At 40.3% G+C, this 19,816-nt stretch overlaps 1 protein-coding gene across 2 annotated transcripts; it reads left to right on the forward strand.

Annotated features, from left to right (window-relative positions):
* Positions 1-484: 484 nt before the first annotated feature.
* Positions 485-18,157, forward strand: LOC135702875 (putative ankyrin repeat protein RF_0381). 2 transcript variants are annotated; one of them, XM_065223928.1, is made up of 5 exons: positions 485-876; positions 15,809-16,507; positions 16,783-17,021; positions 17,082-17,234; positions 17,301-18,157. In XM_065223928.1, the coding sequence occupies exons 2-5, from the start codon at positions 15,823-15,825 to the stop codon at positions 17,616-17,618; spliced, it is 1,395 nt and encodes a 464-aa protein (XP_065080000.1). In that variant the 5' UTR covers positions 485-876; positions 15,809-15,822; the 3' UTR covers positions 17,619-18,157. The 2 variants fall into 2 exon arrangements, with proteins under 2 accessions (XP_065080000.1, XP_065079999.1); XM_065223927.1 differs by lacking the exon at positions 485-876 and adding an exon at positions 7,558-7,613.
* Positions 18,158-19,816: the final 1,659 nt, after the last annotated feature.

The following is a 19,816-nucleotide window of genomic DNA, read 5'->3' on the forward strand; positions in this document are numbered from 1 at the left end:
ACTAGTGGTAATTACCCCGGATTCGGGTGGATTCGTAGTTTTCTTTTACAGGAAAAGAAACTACCAAGTCGCATTGCAGTTGCAGAGGAAGTGTGTTTGTGCAGGTGAACTGCTGCCAGCTCTCGAGAGAAACACACATTTAAACCGAAAGCAGAACCGTTCTGATCCGTGGAAATTTGCGACGCGACGCAAACTACTAAAAGCGTAAGACGACGATGAACGACGTGACGCCTTGATGAGACAAGAAAGGAAAAGCCAATAGCGTTGTAATGGAAAATGCGGAAAATAGCGTCCCGCGCTGTTTGACTGTCTGCTGCTCAGGCGTATGTTTTTTGTTTTTATTTACGTTGGCCAAGAAGGGTATACGGATGCTCCTGTTGCTGTTGCTTATTAATTTACGTGTTCTCTTATTTTTGTTCTTTATGGGACTGCTCGATACCGAATTGGCATAGGGTAGGGATTTTCCGTCTTTATACTGAAAGTGAGCAAACCCGTGTACGGGGTTGACCCAAGGAACTCGGGCAGCTGAACTCAGTCAACGTCGATCCTCCGAAGAGGAAAGCAGTTGAAGTAACTGGAAAGATTCAGCAAGCGCAAATTAGAGACACTTACGGGTGAATAGAACTTCACAGCGGAGCCAAAGTTGAAGCACGAGTTGGAGCAAACTAACTGCACTGCGGAATAGCATTTTCTGAAAGTGATTTCTTTGTCCTAAGCTAGCAGCGCATTTAGAAGAACGGTGATAGTATTGTGATTTTTTTTTTGTTAAGTGTAACTGAGTGGTACTGAATTTACTGGAATAATAAGTGGAAAACTAGAAAAGCTGTGATAAAAACGAACATTTTGGAACTGTTTGTCGCCAGTGAAAAATATTCTGTAAGTGTAATGATTATTTAAAAAAAAAAACAAAAAAAAACTTGTCATTCTTTACTAAAAATTATTGAGATATTTATAAAGTTTCTTTAACGTTTTATTTTTTTTTTTTTAGTGATTTGAAATTAATTTGAGTGAAATGTGATTTGAAATTATTTTATAATAGATTTTTCAAGGATGAGTTTACATAGTCGAATCTGCTTTTGTAAGCAAAGATTTCAACGTCGATTTTTCAAAACTCTTAGCTCACCCACGCAGACTTACGCCACCATGATGGTGTGGAAACTTTACCGTACCTGATGAAGGTAGGGCCAATAACTGGTACCGTTGCATATATGAGATTGCGCCATAATTTAGCTAGATATATTGTTATTGGTAGCTATCAACAAGCACCAAAAAAAGGTGTCGTTATCGATATTGGCAGAACTATTCACTCTTTTACCTCAGCTATAGGATAGAAGGGCAAAGTCTTAAGTAAGTTGAGTAGTAATTTAAATATTTCTTTTACAGAAAATTTGTACCTTCTGATGTTAATTTGCTTCAAGTTCCATAAAAATCCGCTTCAAGTTCCATAAAAGTTATATAAAGTTCCAACAGAACTTTCAGGTTACTTTAGAAGCTATAGAAAGCACACGAGGAACTTCATGATATGATATGACAATGGTTTACCACCCATTGTAGCACGAAAACTAAGTCCGACAGCAGTGAGCTCTCTTTTCTGTTTTTTCTTGATCAAGCTTAATAACTTCTGATTGTCCTCAACATGTCGCTGTATGAAGGGCCAAAGTTGGATTGGGTAGATCGATAGGCAAAGTCACCCATACGCATCTCTTAAATAAAGATTAAAAAAAAATAAAAAAAAACCTATACGCATCTACGGGACAATAAAGAATCTCCTTTCAGCAACTTGATCCGCCAATTGGTCAAAAAGACAAGCCCCCAAACAGGAAGATGCCCCAATGAGTGGGTAGAAGAGCCCGCCCTTTATCCACGAAATGTTATCAACAGGGAGTTGGCATTCCCGCTCTCTCCGTCCAAATCGCTTCAATCGGGTGCTCTGTTGGACCGTCCTTTCCCTTTTATTTGTATTTCAATGTATATACGAGTTGATTGTTATGATTATTGACAATAATACTTACATTTCCATGAAGATCGTGCTACTTATTTTACCTTTTTTTTTGTGATACTCATCATCACAAAATCAAACCTTGAATCGTAGACCAGGTCCATCAACAATACACTCGTTCCGAGAAGGGGCTCATGGTCACCTTCTTCTTCTTCAGGTTTGCTCATCACCCGGAATGAAGGCTCGGTGCGGTTAGTAATATTAAACAGTGTTCCATGCAAACGAAAAAGAGATACAACCAGGATTAATTTTTTAAAGTAATAGTCATCTGAATATCCAACTAACCATATCTCAGTGACATTGTCTCACTCTGAACCTACATTAAATGTTATTTAGTGATTATATGGTTACTTTGGTACTCACATGAAATGTTGTGCAAGTACCACAAGTGCAACAACTATGGACAACTCACCCAGACATCCAGAATGCACGTATATTCAAAGTTGTTTTCGTGATATACAAACATATATACAAACAATTCGTATGGAATATTTGCTTATACGTACAAAAGTGGAGGCCATATACGTGCATATTTTAATTTTATTTTAAACGAGTTGATTTAACATCATATACGATTTAATCTGTTATAAAAAATTTCATTTTGAAATGTATTACGATGTAATGCGATTTAATTTGTGATACTGTACGACGGAAAAATGAGTCATCGTATATAAGTCAAAAATTTGCATTCTATACGACTTAACTTAAACATAATGTGAGGTATGCCATTCTTATATGCGATTTTGTAAACTATCACAATTTGCAATACTGTCTGTACATTGGTATACGACTTCTGGTTGTCTGGGCAATGTTAATACCATTTACTATTTGAATCAGCGTACACCAACATGATAATCTACTAAGAAACACCTAAGAATGTATAGAGATAAAGCTCAAAAATACAGTTTTAACTGATGGTAGTTTATAAACATCAAACTGTCCAATATTGGACCCTGCCAACACACGGCACCTGCACGGTAATGTGGGCCGTCAGAATGGTTCATCGGTTGCGAAGTGAAGTGCTTCTCAAACTGAAGCGATACATTTCTCAATTTTTCATTTTTTTTTTTAATATTATCAACCATATGCCCGTCCACGCCCGAATCCCATCCACCTCACAAAATCAAATAAAAATGTTTCTGTATGACAAACACGTCCAGACATAAACGATAATATGGGTGTATATCTTCACTGTAACAACTACGGGTAATCTTCGACAGTACATGCATTTTACTCAGGCACTTTTGAGCAAACTGCAATCACTCTCTCATACTCGAAATGTGCCACGACCAAATTGGCACAACGACGCCCTATACGCTATCTGACCAAAGCGCAGGGGGCTACGGGCCTGATGATAACACTAATTCGAGAATGCTATCCACATTTCCAGAAACCTGAACATGGCTTCTTGATGTTCTGGCTGTGCAGCTGGAACATCTGGAGCTTGGGAGATCCTAAAAATTACGGAAGTCCCTATCAATATCAAATGATTTGAAAACCGGTAGAGGGGCTTTCGGAATAATGCCGGTACTTCCTGATTTCTCCAACTTATTCGAGGATCAGTATGAGAAGCTTTCTGAGAATAATGCGCGGCATTGCTGGATTGCTTCCTAGGTGGGCCTTTGAAAACAAAATGACTACACTCGCCAACATCAGGGTTAGAGCCCTTATCATCAACTGGGACTATATAACTGTTAAGCTTTCGACTGATTAAAATCATCAGATTTAGATCTTTAAAAGCTGAACAAAGGTTTACTTGGTCTATGCACAACAATGACCCAAAGTAAGGCTGAACTAAAATCGATTAAACTACACTTGTTAAGCATATAATTATTACCTAGGTAGGTGGACGATTTTAGAACTGGCGATGAGGCTTTAAGCGTTATTTTAACTGTGAAGCAACTTCCGCTTCTGAAACTCGATAAGGTTTGATATATGGTCGATACCGATCAGCTATTGAAAAAACGTTTGCATTAAAAAATTGACTTTTTTCGGATGGTGATAAAAAAAGCTAAGACAGATAATTTCTTTTGATAAATTTCCCATGGAAGGTAATTATTTAAGCCTACTTGCAAAAAAAAATTCTACCCCCTTGCGAGCGGCCTTCCGGCAGTTAACCAGAACATTAGCCATGGCGGATGAAAACATGCGTGTAGGCATGTTTTTGAGTGCTTTCTTCGTTTTATTTATCAATTCCTCCTAAGTTTTTACGACAAAATTGTTGGAGTAGATCTTACGCTTCAGGTTGGCCCAGAAATTTTCGATGGGACGCAGCTGCGGGACGTTGGGCGGGTTCGCCGACTTGGGTACCTTATCGATATTCAGCCACTCCATCTCCTCCAACGATCGCTTCGAGTAGTGGGCCGACGCCATATCCGGCCAGAACACCGCGTCTTCACCCTTATGGCATTTCTTGATGAACGACGCAACTTCCGGCAGGCATTTCGTACTATAAATTTCCCCGTTCACGGCCAGTCCGGACCGAAAGAAGAGTGGCTTTGACATCCCCTTCTCGCTGATTGTCAGCCACAGCAGCACCTTCTTGGGGAACTTGGTGTGTGAAATGAACTTCACCTCGGAGCTCACTTCCTTCGTGGGGGAAGTAAAATACGAAGTGCCCTGCCAGTCGTTGCCATCCAGGGTGAGATAGGTCTCGTCGTCCATCACCACCGCCACGCTGCGATTCGCCGGGAAAAACGAGTTGACCATCTTATTCAGCCGCTGCCGCTGCGTCATTGCCTGCAGCTCCGAAACCAGTGGACGTGACTTCCGCTTCCTGACATGTATGTTCAACATCCTTTGGAGCTTCTTGTCGCTCAGGGTCGTCGGCCGTCCGGAACCGGACTTTCTTTCGATGCTCTGATTGTTGTCTAATAGTGCCAAGATGTTGTAGATGCTGGAACGGACGTATCCTGTGTCCACAAAGTGCCACACGATGTCCATTTTCGACGCGGCGGGGTGCCGTTCTTTGAACACGCACACTTCTGAACGGAATTGCTTCACTGTTTTTGCCGTCACGGTTAGAGTTCGACTGATAGAGCTGTCAAAATTTGTCTGCTGACTCATGGGTTACTATGATTGATGCTGCATGGGTAGTTTCGTCAGTGCTGTAGGTAGGAAGGTAAACCCATGAAAAATCGACCAATGTTGTCCATTTTTTTAAATGCAAACGTTATTCTAATTGAAGCACGCACAAATCATTTACAGTTGATCTGATCATTTTGGAGCTTTAAAGAATATTTTGGCAAATTGTCGTAACGTAAGGGTGGGTTAGCTTACCTCCACCTACAATGTGAGCCAACATCAAAAAGAAACAAGTGATTGGGGTGATATAATAGAGTATTTAGACATAGCTCACAAAATTTGAACGGTTTATCAAAATGTTGAGAACAAATTAAGGCAATGGAAACGCATGGTGTCTGATATGCGCTGTAAAATTCAAACGCAGCTAGACCAGCATTCGATCGCGTCCAATTTCGTCGCATTTCCAATCTTCCGGGATTAGATGTCTATATTTAGTTCGGCTACGTCTAGTTATTGACCTTACACATGTGGTGCGAAGCGCGATTAGTTTTTGCCCCGGAGTAAGTGTATGTGAGCAACAAAAGCAATAAAACCATCTTCTGGCAATATGGTTGGACGGAACGTGTAAGAGTAAACACTAGCAAATCCACCAAGAATGGTATATTGCGCTTTAGGTATAATTATTTGCGGCTGTTTTTGTCAATATTGTGACAGTTTGGCGAGACGGGCATGGATTTCATCATCTGCGATTTCTAGCGCTCACCGGGTTGCCAAAACTTCAGAATAATCTATATTTCAAAAAATTGTACAGAGTTTTTTATAACCAAGAATCTGTATTCACTGATCACAGGTTGTCTAGGTTTGACATAGATCATACAGTTTTTTTTTTATTATGAGTTGAAGTTTTAATATGGTTAAACATTCCAAACATAAGGCATAACTTGATAAATAATCCTACTTTTATATTTGCTTCAGTACAACTTTCGTATCACCCACTATAATTTACGTATTTTATTTGCCTTGGCATGAAAAGGGAGTATGAAATGAGTATTCTTCTTTGCTATGTCAATATTAATTTCATATATTTTTGTCTGTATAAATCCCTTACTCACTTTTCTAAGAAAATATTTATTTGATTTATTTCAATCTTTTAACTTCATCAAAACTCTTATTTATTCGGATTTTCGGTGAAAAAAAAACGAAGATGAAAATATTTTTTATCGTAAACACAGATTTCAATTTGGCAACCTTGCTAACCATGCGACCCCATTTTCCCATTGAATGCGTATATTTACATATCCTGCGTCCGCTTTGTCACACCAGCATGTCATAGCGAATGGTATTTCCCAGAATTTACCGATGTTTGCTCTTTCAGGTATTGAAAATATTTATTATTTTTCGCAAGCGCAATTTTGTATTATTGCGATCTAGGTGAGTTACTGACCGGGTCGGTTAAAATCTTACCCTTGGGACATGTTGCTGGCGAATTGCGCACCTTCTTTTCTTAGAGGTGAGATGAATTAGGAAAAGTTGGCAGCCGAAATAGTCGTGTTTGGTGAATTACCCACAAAAAATGAAACAGTTTAATACTTTTATGACGGGGGGGGGGGGGGGATAACCGTTTGGCATTAGTCGAAACGAAAAGCAAAGAACCTGCAGCCGACAAGCTGTCTGTCTGGGCTGTCGGAATGTGTAGTACTTCAGAGGTTTCCACTTCTTGGCGACATTCTGCCAAACACGGATCTAATGTGAATGTGTTTCATTCTGTTGTGCAATGGGTTGTTAGGAAAATCAGCTGTCGATTTTAACTCATTGACAGTTCATTTTTGGATTTTGTTTGCCAACAAAGAAAGTACCGCTTTTAAAGAAGATTATGCTTGTGTGCAGTTTCATACGTAAATTATTTTACCGGCACCCTAAATATAGAAATTTACACAAACACTGATCAGCTGTAACCGACGAGGAAAAACGAAAACCATTTCCGAGTATCGCGAAAAATTAAACACAAACAAACGCAATGATCGTGGATTGCCGAAAGCAACACTGAGTAATTCACCCAGCAGGGTTCAGGGTAGTTAACATTACAATTTGTAATCGTAATCCGTAGCGTTGTAAGAAGGTTTCTACGGCTCATAAGCATTAACCTTTTTGATGCTGACTTTAGGCTTATGAAGAACTTTCATTCAAATCAATCATTGTGATCTAGATGAGAAATGCGAACGCATACGATGTTCTTCGCTAACTCTTTCCTCGTCGAGATTACGATTTCTCTTCTATTTTTTTTTTTTGCTCCCACCCAGTAGTTGATGTTTGCTCCAACAGAGAGGGTGCAAGCAAATCAGCTAACTGGTTCTTTATATACCTTTCAAAAGAGGAAAAACTGTACAACGTTACAAAGTTCAGTGATTTTCAATAAAACGCATTACGGGGAAAATCCTTTGTTTAATCACAAACTGCACGTGTTGGTAAAACGCTCTTCAAAACGATCTCGCTCCACATCTGCGGGATACTACGTTCCACACACATATATTGGAAGATCCAATATAAACCATCACCAGCAGCAGCAGCAGCATCATGATGAACGAAAGAGGTCAGTGAAATGTGATTTGCTCCTGAAATAGAAGAAATCCACGGAAAAGTTCTTCTACTGGCCCGCCACGTAACAAAAGAAAAAGTGTTAGATAATGTGCCCTATCGGTAGCAATTCAACTGACATCGTCGAACGTGGGGGACTGATGGCGAATTTTCAATTGAACACTTTCGGTTTCTATTCGACACGGTGCGAGCAGAGATCACCGAGTACGAAAATACATGCGGGGCACAGTGAGAGTGGATATGAGTGATTGTTGCGATCGGCGAGCGTCATGATAGTGCTGATGCTTACGCCTCACAATCCCAACGGCTGACGTGCAAGCGTGAAGAACATGGATTAGTTATATTTATAACAGAGCCAAACGAAACTGGTTGGTGCTAACATGTAATTAAGTACAACTTTGTGATCGTTTGATGACTGCATTAATATAGAAAACAATGCATTTTAAACGATTCATTGAAGGTTGTGATTGTTTCATCTAGGAGCACGAAAATATGTATTCACTCTTATGAAAACCACGACCCCGCTCTATGATTGGCAGGATAAAATCAAGGTGATGAATAGTAACGAACAGAGGTTGTGCAAAATATTCGGCACTAACAGCATTTCCCGTAACGTGGGTAGATCACCTTTTCGTGGTACGTTACGGGATGTAAGATCTACCACCGATTCCTAGTCCTGACTACTTTAAACTAGGGGAACAGGATTTTACAGTAATCCAAGGAACACATCTTAGTCCTTGTTATTTTTTTAATGCCTTGTTGATATTGACAAGACTCGGCTTTTTCCACCGAGGATGATCTTGAAACAAGGAAAAACTAGTTAGTTAGTCTTCATATGTGTGGTTCCTAATCTTCTATTCATTGTTACCTAGTTTGAAGTGATTAAGACTAGGGTTCTGATGTATGATCATTATCGGTGTCATTGTTAAATTTTGTTCCTAAGGAATCCAATTTTGACTGACTGACTGACTGATGGTGTTTTGACACTCTAAAGGGTATAAATAGTGGGACCATTCAATTAGAGTCGGATCCTTGCGATAAATGCAACTGTAAAAAAATCGAATACTTCATCATTTCTCAATAGTGATGGAGTAAATAATACCACATGCACTAAACTAAGGACACGGGATATACAACAATAGATCAAATTACTGGTGTCGCAGTGGTATTAGGTCCCGAACAGAGGAAAAAAAAGCATTTTGTCCAATTGTAAAGTGCTACAGTTCCATGAAATGTTCCGGATGTTTTGAGGTTATGTCAAACGTCCAATTTTCTGCCACTGCTTATTTTGGGATGCAGATTGAAAATATGATATACCATACTATACTGTAGACCATGATTTAACCTTGTGGAATGCTTTAAAACCTCGATAAAACTTGCAATCTTCTATATGGGAATATGAGTTCATGGAGTCTATACTCATCTCATATGATCGACGTGTATGTATATCAGATGTACTAGGATCTCCCAAACGTTCCGAAGTTTAGATCAAAGGATCTCTTAGATCTACGACGATTTGGAAATGTCATTAGCAATCGAAACATGCCCAAACATATTTGTGGTGTATTTCCATATGAACTACGATAGATTTCCATGTATATAAGATGACATAGGTTCTCCAAATTATCTTGGAGATCAGATCAAATGATCTACAAGGGGAAATGGCTCTCATGTTGGTCAATGGATCTAAGACTGGGCCCATCGCTAAAAATATGCTATTTATCAATTTTATCTAGATGAACGCGTCATTGGGACGGTACTAATGGATATTTTTGCTCGCAATTTACATTAATATAAGACATTCTAGGTTCTTCCTATCACTGTCGGTAAAGGCGCGGCTATAAAGCAAGACCATACCGGATGCGGTTCGATTCTCGGTCCGGTCTAGGATTTTTCTCGTTGAAATCTCGAGTTCCCTGAGCATATAGTAAGATCGACAATCAATTCGAAACTAACGATTTTAAATTGGCTCACTACTTAACTAGCCTATTGATCCCAAGGAAATCGATTAACGTACCCCATTCTAGTATGAATTCCAGTACTACACTATGTTTGTTTTGATTCGCTATGAAAGTTTGACAGATAAAATGATAGGTTCGTGGATTTTCCCATGTTTCGAGTGGTGCACCGATTAGCTTGGGACCGAAGAGAGTACCAGAGCTGAGCCAAAAAGTTGAGCACGTTTCTTCGGGACCTTATGGTCTTAGAGTTACCTCTATGGTAAGATTGAACTTGCCACACAATTATACTAATGCAAAAATGGTACAGGCTTAGAAAGCTCTCAATTACCAACTGTGCTGTTACAGAAATTCCGATTTTGAATCCGCAAAATCCTCACCGCGACATTTGGTCATCCGCGCCAAGATTGGATTTCTTTTATTTTATTTTTTAAGGACCGTGGATATTGTTATTGCTACTTCATTTCTGATCACATCAAGAAGAATTGCACAGAGAACCTCATAGATGGCGCAGCAGATTAGCTTTATCCACCTTCAATGTGCAGAACCACCGCCAGCCACGTCCACACGGTCTTTTGGGAAAGGTGATTCCGTGGATACACTTGTATCATCAACAATGAACATGAGCATTATTTGTAGATGATTAAAGATGATTAGTATGACACCCGTTGTTATAGGAGACCGACCGTGTTTACCTATACGTCTCTACGATTTACATTGGAAGGGAAGTTGTGTTAGTGTGGGACAGGTTATTTTTTATCTGGATTCACTGTGGTAAGTGATGCAACCGGTAAAGCAGATTTGTTTATTTAAACCTAGATAATTAGGCATAGTGACAAATATGAGGAAAGGCACGGGCCTGGGATTGAACTCCCGACTTTCTACTCAGTAAGTAGAAACGGTAATCACTATGCTACTGAGTATTTATGCCAAAAAAAATTGAATTTACAACTCAAATATCCCCATAAAATTAGGAATAAACTCAACAATTGTGTATACAGCCTTAAACATTAATTATATCCAACATCTAAGACTTTGAGTCTAAGTACTGGAAGAAATTCTCGTTTCTGCCAAAAGAAAGTAAATTTAAACGGAATTAAAAGGAAATTATTCAACCCACTTCAAAAGCTCTTCAGCCATAAATTGTGAGGGATATGAAATTTTTGAAAGTCCTAGAATTACGAACATTTAAATGTCAGGTTGGAATGTACGAGCTTACAGGTGAATATGAATATGTTGGAAAATACGATGCACCGTTGTTGGTTTGCGTCGATGAATAGCTTGGAGACGATAGGAGTAATTGGGTGATATCGAACTTGTTAATGATTGACTTAAGGGTGAGTGTTTTGGACTGGTTGGCAAATCACTAGGACTTGTTTGATTAAGGTTGGGTTTCGTGGTCGTGCGGTTAGTGGCGTCACCCGTCGTTCAGGCGTATTGCGAGTGTCACAAAGTGAGGGTTTGATTCCCGCTCCAGCCGGTGGAACTGATCACAACCCGAAATTTTCCCTACTGGTCCTACTGGTTGTTGTGTGTTGTGCAACCTCTGATTGAAGACGGTGTCAAATGTATTGTTTACTCTTCAACGACACCCAGCCAATTGCTGACCAGTCCAAAATACTCACCCTCAAGTCCACGGAAAACACTAACAACAAGTTCGATATCTCGTTCGTGATTCGTTGAATTATGCTGACGATGAGATGCGTGATCATTGATCAATCTGCAGTACAGCATCTTTGAAATAATCTTCTTTTACGACATTGTTACGGTGCAGTAAGCAATGCCATTTCGATGTTTTGTATTGAGGCAAAACAGACCGTTACCTTCGAATGAATGAGAGTCGAGAGAGTAAGAGCAACCAGCGGAAACTAACGATTTTAAATTGGCTCACTACTTGACTTGCCTATTGGTCCCAAGCAAATCGATTAACGTACCCCATTATAGTCGAAATTCTAGTACTAAACTATGTTTGTTTTGATTCGCTACACGGTAAGAAAAAATTACCCAACGGCCAGTTCACTTTTACCTACTATTGACTAGTTTGCCCCAACAGGGGTAGTAAAGTGTGGGAACCCAACGTTGAGTATTATCATATTTACCTACTTTTGGGTACAACTAACTTACTTTTGGGTAGAAAGTGAGTGGAAAATTCCATTCGAATTGCACACAAGTAAATGAAAACTATTTGTACCCGCTTTACCTACTTTTGGGTTCCTGCACTATAGTGCCGAGATGAGTGAAAAGAACTTACCTTTGAGTACTTTTTTCTAACCGTGTATGAAAGTTTGTCAGATAAAATGAGGGGTTCGTGGATTTTCCTGTTTCGAGGGGTGCATCGATTAGCTTGGGACTGAAGATAGTACCAGAGCTGAGCTAAAAAGTTGAGCACGTTTCTTCGGGACCTTCTGGTCTTAGAGTTACCTCTATGCTACTAGTCTTAGAGTTACCTCTATGGTAAGAGAGCGTATATCTTGGGCCTCGACTCGACTGAAGTGGACCCGAAACTATTGCTTTTATTGCCAATAATCGTATTGTTAATACATTCAATATTGGCGTCAATACATCGATATTGACAATATTTCTGTATTCACATCATCAATATTGTTGTCAATAGTTCCCCTTCGCGTCAATATATTGATACGTGTGGGGTTCGCTGGAAATGATGTAAAAGAATAGGTGAAATAAAATAATCAGAAGTAGGTACGTTGACTGAAGACGAAACTTCTTTGTTTTTATAAGCTCTCGCTATCACCGGCTAAATACCAAATTATATCAGACATTGTAATATCTAGCTGCCTATTATCGAAGACAACAAATCAAAAAGACTGGCAACTTTGCCAGAATCCAAGCGACAGATACAGTAGCGCTGCGCTTGAGTGAAGGTGGAAGCAACGCATAGTAAAATGCGCAAATACACAAACCCTTCGTCTGAGGATGTAATCTTTGCTATCAAATTCGTTCGAAGCATATACCTTTGAGCGGCAGATGACGCGATTGTACCTGTCTCATAGCGTTCGTATGAGAAAATAGAAGAGTTGCCAGTCTTCTTGATTTGTTGTCTTCGCTATTATCTTAAAGAAATTTCTTGTCACATACTTTACCCAGCAACCTAAAATGCATCGGCATGATCAAAGTAAATCCAATCCTCTGCCAAGAAGGAGGGTTGCTGAAGCCACCACCATTAGTGGTGTCAGCACTGTAGCCTACATTTTTTATGCTATGTGCATTGACGAAATGTATGCGTTAAAAGATCTTATTTTTGCAATCGAGCCAAAGAATCAACAACTGTGGCTTCAAGCAAAATGTTTGTGGATGACGTTTCTGCCACCGGAGTGAGTGAATCACGCCTGCCGGACCGCCACCAATCACTCCAGAGTTTTATGTATCCTGGGCCAGTGCTGCAAAAACTCTACAATACACGGTGAAATTGACAATTCTGCTTCGGTCACTCATTTGAGCTTACAGTCATCGTCAAGGCACACCATGTCAATTGTCAATGACAATTTTTATTAACTAAATTTGGAACGATATTAAATGACTTGAGCAACACAATTACATGGAACCGTTAAAGTGAACAAGCATCTACGCCCTGAACTGCTTGGATAACAATAATGTGACGCAGAATGCACGAAATTATACTTTTTGTTAGCAGGTTAATCTTTGTCATTGACGAAAAAATTAATGAGATTTTGACAAAGGTTTTTTTTATGATCAAGTCTGTCAGTGACTAAGTGAAAAAAAAAAACATTTTTTTTCAATATCGCACAAAGTCTGTCAATGACAAAGGAAAATCTCAGCACTGATCCTGAATAGCATTTGGTACGTTTTTCTTCAAATTGATCTGGCTTCGTTGAACAAGATAGATCCTAAAGCAGCAATGAGTAGAGCATTCTAGACCAACAATTAAAATAGGCGAAACAACAAAACGTTAAAAATAGCTTTAAACGCAAATTGCTCGATACTCAAACACATCCACGCAATCTTACACCAACACCTGAAAAAACAATCATCCTTTATCGAATGGCATTATTAGTTTGCGCAGATGTGTTTTTATGCTCGAGAAATTTTTGTTTAATGCCTATGACAGACATGATTGTAGCAACAATCAATACGAAACTAACGATTTTAAATTGGCTCACTACTTGACTAGCGTATTGGTCCCAAGCAAATCGATTAACGTACCCTATTCTAGTAAGAATTCTAGTACTACACTATGTTTGTTTTGATTCGCTATGAAAGTTTGACAGATAAAATGAGAACTTCGTGGATTTTCCTATGTTTCTAGGGGTGCATCGATTAGCTTGGGACCGAAGATAGTACCAGAGCTGAGCCAAAAAGCTGAGCTCGTTTCTTCGGGACCTTCTGGTCTTAGAGTTACCTCTATGATTGCAGCATAGAGGTAACTCTAAGACCAGAAGGTCCCGAAGAAACGTGCTCAACTTTTTGGCTCAGCTCTGGTACTATCATCGGTCCCAAGCTAATCAATTCACCCCTCGAAACATAGGAAAATCCACTAACCCCTCATTTTATCTGTCAAACTTTCATAGCGAATCAAATCAAGCATTAGGTAGTAGTAGAATTTCGACTAGAATGGGGTACGTTAATAGATTTGCTTGGGACCAATAGGCTAGTCAAGTAGTGAGTTTCTTCGGGACCTACTAGTCTTAGTCTGTCGACGGTATAAAACCACCGACGAGTCGACATGCCACAGAAGCATTTCATTCGCCATTTAAGGCATCCGAATTTTGTTTTCTCCAACTGGTTTTGGATCTCGTTGTTTCACCTTGGGAGATTTTTCGGATGAAAATATTTTAAACTTTGACGATTTTGTGCCACCCCCAAATCATGTCCCATTGAGCCCAAATTTTGCATTGGGTCTGTTTCGAGGTAATGAACATTTTGGGCATGTTTGGTTTGCAAAATTGGTCACTTTTTCCCATGATTTCATTGTCATCTTGTACAAAGGCCAACAAACTAGAATCTGTCTTCTTTTTGTTTTTTTTTTGTATTCTGTTTTAACTCGATTAATTTTTTTTTCGACTTTGGACGTGGCGACTGAGCACCAACAACGGCAAAAACAGTTTGATAAGAATGTAACGAAGACAAACACAGTATTAGGAAACAAAATCAAGAACTCAATTACAATTCATTATTATTACCTCGGTTCCCTAGAGCTTTATAAGACACTGAGCCTTACACAATAAAAAATAAGGGTAAAAAAGTGTAACAGAAAAATTAAAGAAACACTAATAGGTTTTCAAACAAATTTGAAGAAATTCAAGAAAATCTCAAAGCACCTTTCAAAATAGGACATAAATTTAAAAAAAAAAAGTCCAGAGCACTTTGGTTTAGGGGACTTTGTAAATATTCAGGGAACTTTAGGGGAAATTCAGCATACATTGTAAAAAATTTAAGATGCTATATGGAATTTTCGAGAAATTTCAGGAATTTTAGCAAAGTTTCAGGATGTTAAAGAAATTTTGAAAAAGTTCTGGTAATTTCAATTAAATTATAAAAACTTTAATGAAATTCAGGGAAGTTTTCGGGTGCTCCCAAGAAGATCAAATACCGTCCTAGAGATTCAAAGATAAAAACAAAGTTTCAGTTTCATAAGAGATTAAAAAGCAACTTTGCTTAGGGAGTTTTGGAAAATACTTTGAAAAAAATGAAGTAACTTTAGAGATGTTCAGTAAACTTTGGGAAATTTTGTGGGACGCCAAAATAGCTCAGAGAACTTAAAATAATTCAATGGTGCTTCCAACACGAAGTTCCGCAGCTCCAGGAGTCGGTAGTTGAGGAAACTCTGTAAAAGTTTAAAGAATTTTAAGAAACAGCCATGCTAAAAATCTGATAGGCATTATATTGAAGTGAATCTCGCCAAGATGCATATTAATTTTACGTTTTTGATTTCCTCTACTCGTTCATAAGGTACTAGTTTGACTGTGTTTGATCGAATTGTACGGCGGAATCAGCTTTGTGACACTCCTCCGGAAGATCCTTATCAACCGGAAAAGCGGTCAGTCCTCCAATTCGAATGAGCTCATGTATGGTCAGCTGGATATGGGTCAACCGGAAAGCACTCAATCACCAGTGCCGACAGTTTTTGATGTTTGACAAACAAAATCTGTGACCCGTTTGAAAAAATTATAATATAACTCCATAGAACAGCGCTCCCACATTTCTCCAGTCTACAAACGATTGACACTATTCTCCCTTTGCTTTCCTCCCCCAGGACGTGTCATCACCATGCCGGCCGAGTGCGCGGCCAACCCTCTGCAGAGGGCCCTCGCCGATGCCATCATCCGGATGGTCCCGATGGATGAGCTCCGTATCCTGTTGGCTTGCGGAGCCAAAGTCAACGAACAGGTCACCCAGGGACTGCGCCCCCTGCACTATGCCGTGTGGCAGAACAACGAAGCTGCCGTCAATTTGCTTCTGGTGCGCAATGCCGAAGTTAATGCCATCGACGAAGTTGGCTACAGTGCGCTGCATCTGGCGGCAGAACATGGCTTTAAAGATTTGGCCAAAATTTTACTGAACGGTGGAGCCAAAGTCGACTACCGTGAACCTACCGATGATCCATATCCCAGGACGACGCTTTGTGATGAACCACTTCGCCTGGCTCTCCGGAATCGGCACTACGAAGTAGCCCGGCTACTGCTGGAGCGTGGAGCCGATCCCAATAAGCGATACTTTTTTGGTTCGGAAATCAACTTGGCCACCGATATCGAAAGTTTGGAACTGCTGCTCAAGTTTGGAGCGAATACGGAGGCCCGAGACCGATCTGGAATTACTCCGTTGATGCGAGCGGTTCGCACCAACGGAAACTTCGATTCTGTTCTACTGTTGCTTCAGTACGGTGCGAATGTAAATGCCATGACCGATGCCCGGAATGATTATCGAACTGTGCTACACTATGCTGTCCTCTCAGGTAATAATGCAGTTCATTTTTTTTATGCGCTTTGCATTTGATAAACTAATACTGATCTATGCTATATGTGCTATCTGTAACACATTAGGGCTCCATCTTGCTGATGGTATGTTTCAATGTCAAGTCGACGACGGTCCTAGACTTGTACTTTTGTTCAAAATTGATGACTTATTCGCTTCCTTTGATGAGCAAACGCTTCCGAAGTTTTAGAACTTGACCCTTGACTACTGACGACCAAATACTTTTAACGAAAGGAAATTTCTTCTACTCCATAGGAAATGCCTCCTTGGTCACACTGCTCATCAAACAGGGTGCTAGAGTGGACATTCCTGCACCACTCCCGGAACCGGACAGACCCAGTCCTCTGGATTTGGCGGTGCTACGAGGCGATCCCACTCTGGTACGGATACTGCTGGAAAATGGCGCCAACGTGAATCGTTGCAGTCCCATCATCGGATCACCTCTGCACGTAGCCTGCGCCGATAACATCCCCCACAGAGTAGAAATCATGAAGGTACGGTCCTTCTTAAGATTTATTTTCCCCAAATCTTCAAATCATTGATTATTTCCACAGATGCTCTTGTCCTACGGTGCCGATCCGAACATCCGTGTCATTGGAGACATAGCTACGAATGCCGTTTTGAGACCCCCAATTGCCGAACTGATTGCCAGCAACGACGATGTGAAACCGGAAGAACTTCGATTACTCATGAAGTACGGATCTCGGGTAGGTTTCTTGTACCACCACCTTGGATATCCACACTCGTTAAACTACATTCTCGTCCTTCAACAGGTCATCCTGAAGACCCAATTCCGTGATCCCGAGGGCGTGCTCAACTGCCTAACCGGTATGGACCCGAAGTCGGACTCGTTCCGGATAATCCTGGAGGCAGCCGAAGAATTCGATCCCTGCATGATGCGCCGTAGCCAGCAACTGAATGACGAACAGCGGATGCTTCTGTTGGAACGTGCCACCATCCCTATGCCGCTCAAGTCCCGCCTGCGTGCGCACTTCCGAAGGCTGTTTGGCCGCAGTCTACCCGAGTTTGTACCATCCCTGTTCATCCCGAAGGAACTGCAGAGCTATCTGCTGTACGAGCATAGCTTTTGATTATTTTTTTAAAAATCCGATGACAGTGTAACGTGGTACAAATTAATCGTTAAACTCTAGATTTTGTGAGCCAATTTTGAAGAAGATTATATGAAAAATCCCGATAAGACTTATCCTATGAGAACGAATATATTCCTAAAACATTAAACTTATAAACTACAGCACGACAATGTTTCAAAAGATATTATAAACGCTAGACATTTTGTAGGTTAGGATTTGATGCTGGAAAGATATCGAAACACTGCCACTTTTCCGAAACGGATCTTCCAAATGTGAATCGTGGTCTTCTTTTTCCTGGCGAAAAGGCGACCAAGCATGCAGATGCAGATCGAGAAAAGAATGCAGGCAGTGACCTAGCACTTGTTTGTGATAGATTTAAGAGCAGTACGATTCTTATGAAAAACTTACACAGTGAACTTTAGACTTTGTAACCGATTCGTGATCAATTTATTTCGTAGAAAGTAACGTAATATGAACATTTCTTAAGTTAACATTTTGGTATATTGTAATAAAGTGCTTTCATGTGCTATTTTGGAAAAGATGGTGGTTTATGTTTGAAACCGAAATATGTTTGTAGTTTCACAAGGCTCCATTCTTGATCTAGCACTCTTGAATGAGGGGGGCGACTCTATCAGCGATGTAGGGAAGATTTTGTTTTGCTGTGGTTAGCTGCACGTAGATAGAAAGAAGATTGATGACGATGAAGATATCCTGCAAAAATATGATGCAAGTAGATGCGAAAAATGATAGAAGGTTTTTCGAAGATTTAGATGTGTCGCCCCCTCGCTTAAACGGCGCTTAAGATTGTTGGCCTTGCAGATGACGTTACCTTAAAACTGAGTTTAGGCTAGGCAAGTCATTTGATCAACTAAGTTGAATTCAATTGGCTTGAAAAGTTGAGCCAGGTTCAACTTTTTCCAATTCAGGTGAGTTGATCAAGTCAGTTGAACGGCAAGGTTTACACGTTCAATTCGCGTTTGAGTTGCCCTGTCTTAACCCAGCTTAATGGTAAAAGATGACAAGTGAGAAGATGTTGAAATGCTAGCAACCGAGGTAATCCAAACGGTAGAGAAACAAATGCAAGGAGCGAAGACCTATCACAAACCGGCAGCGCTATTTGTCAGTAACTGCAAAGTGGCGCAGAAGACAGAAATCATCGTCGGAGAGCATGCCATTACCTCGAAGGGGTTGTTCATAAACTATGTAAACAGTTTAAGGCGGAGGGGGTTGGTAACTGTCCACGGTCCATACAAATTAAAAAAAATAGTATGGACAATTGTTTACACAAGGGGAGGGGGGTCTATAATTTTTGATTATATATTATAATAATTGATTAAAAAAAATGACATGTAACGAAAAATCCCAAACACGGACACAAAGATAGAGCGCAAATCGAACAAACGACGCATTGCGCATGCTCACATGAGCGAGCGTAAGGCTCGGTTGATCGCTCACCATTTGGTGATGATGCAACGTCATCTGTGGACGATTATGAAAGCTTGCCATATAATAAAGAACTTTCTGAGGAGTCCGCTGATTCCGAGAGTCGAACAGCGGATGGTTACCTAGAGGAAGCAAGACTGCAACGAGATAGTGTGTTCCACCGGCGTGGCATAGAGATTTTGATTACGCTGGATTCGTATTAAACGCTATGAATAACGTTGACAATATTCCGAGCTCGATTGTGGAGCTGAAACGGCGTGACGATTGGGACAGTTGGAGAGCGGCTATTGAAGAGGAGATGGATTCGCTACGCCGGAACAATACGTGGACCTTGACGGAACTTCCCGCAGGTAGGAAGCAGTGATGGGCAAAACACCGGTACAGCACCGGTACGGTTTTCTAAAGCATAACCAATGTGCTGATCTGTTGTACCGAGTGTATGGTGCTGCTGTCGATTCGGTTTGGTAGTTGCAAGTAACACCGCACCGTGTTCACCAGTTCGCTGCACACGGTGCGGTTCTGATTTTCCAGTACCGGTGTTCTGTGTTCACAAGGATGATGTTTTGAATTCAAGAACCGATCCGGTACTGTTGTGTGTTTATGTGCGTGGTGCGCATTATTCAGAATTGCCAGTGATGGCAGATAACTAAACAGAAATTGTATTTGATGAATAATATTATGCAGTGTCAAGTCGAAATAGCGGTTTTTGAATACAGAAAAATTGTGAATTCAAATGATGTATTACGCAATGTGGG

This window comes from Ochlerotatus camptorhynchus, unplaced genomic scaffold (assembly GCF_037179485.1).
Source record: "Ochlerotatus camptorhynchus isolate MF236.1 unplaced genomic scaffold, CSIRO-AGI_Acam_v1.1 ptg000202l, whole genome shotgun sequence".
NCBI classification, from domain to species: domain Eukaryota; kingdom Metazoa; phylum Arthropoda; class Insecta; order Diptera; family Culicidae; genus Ochlerotatus; species Ochlerotatus camptorhynchus.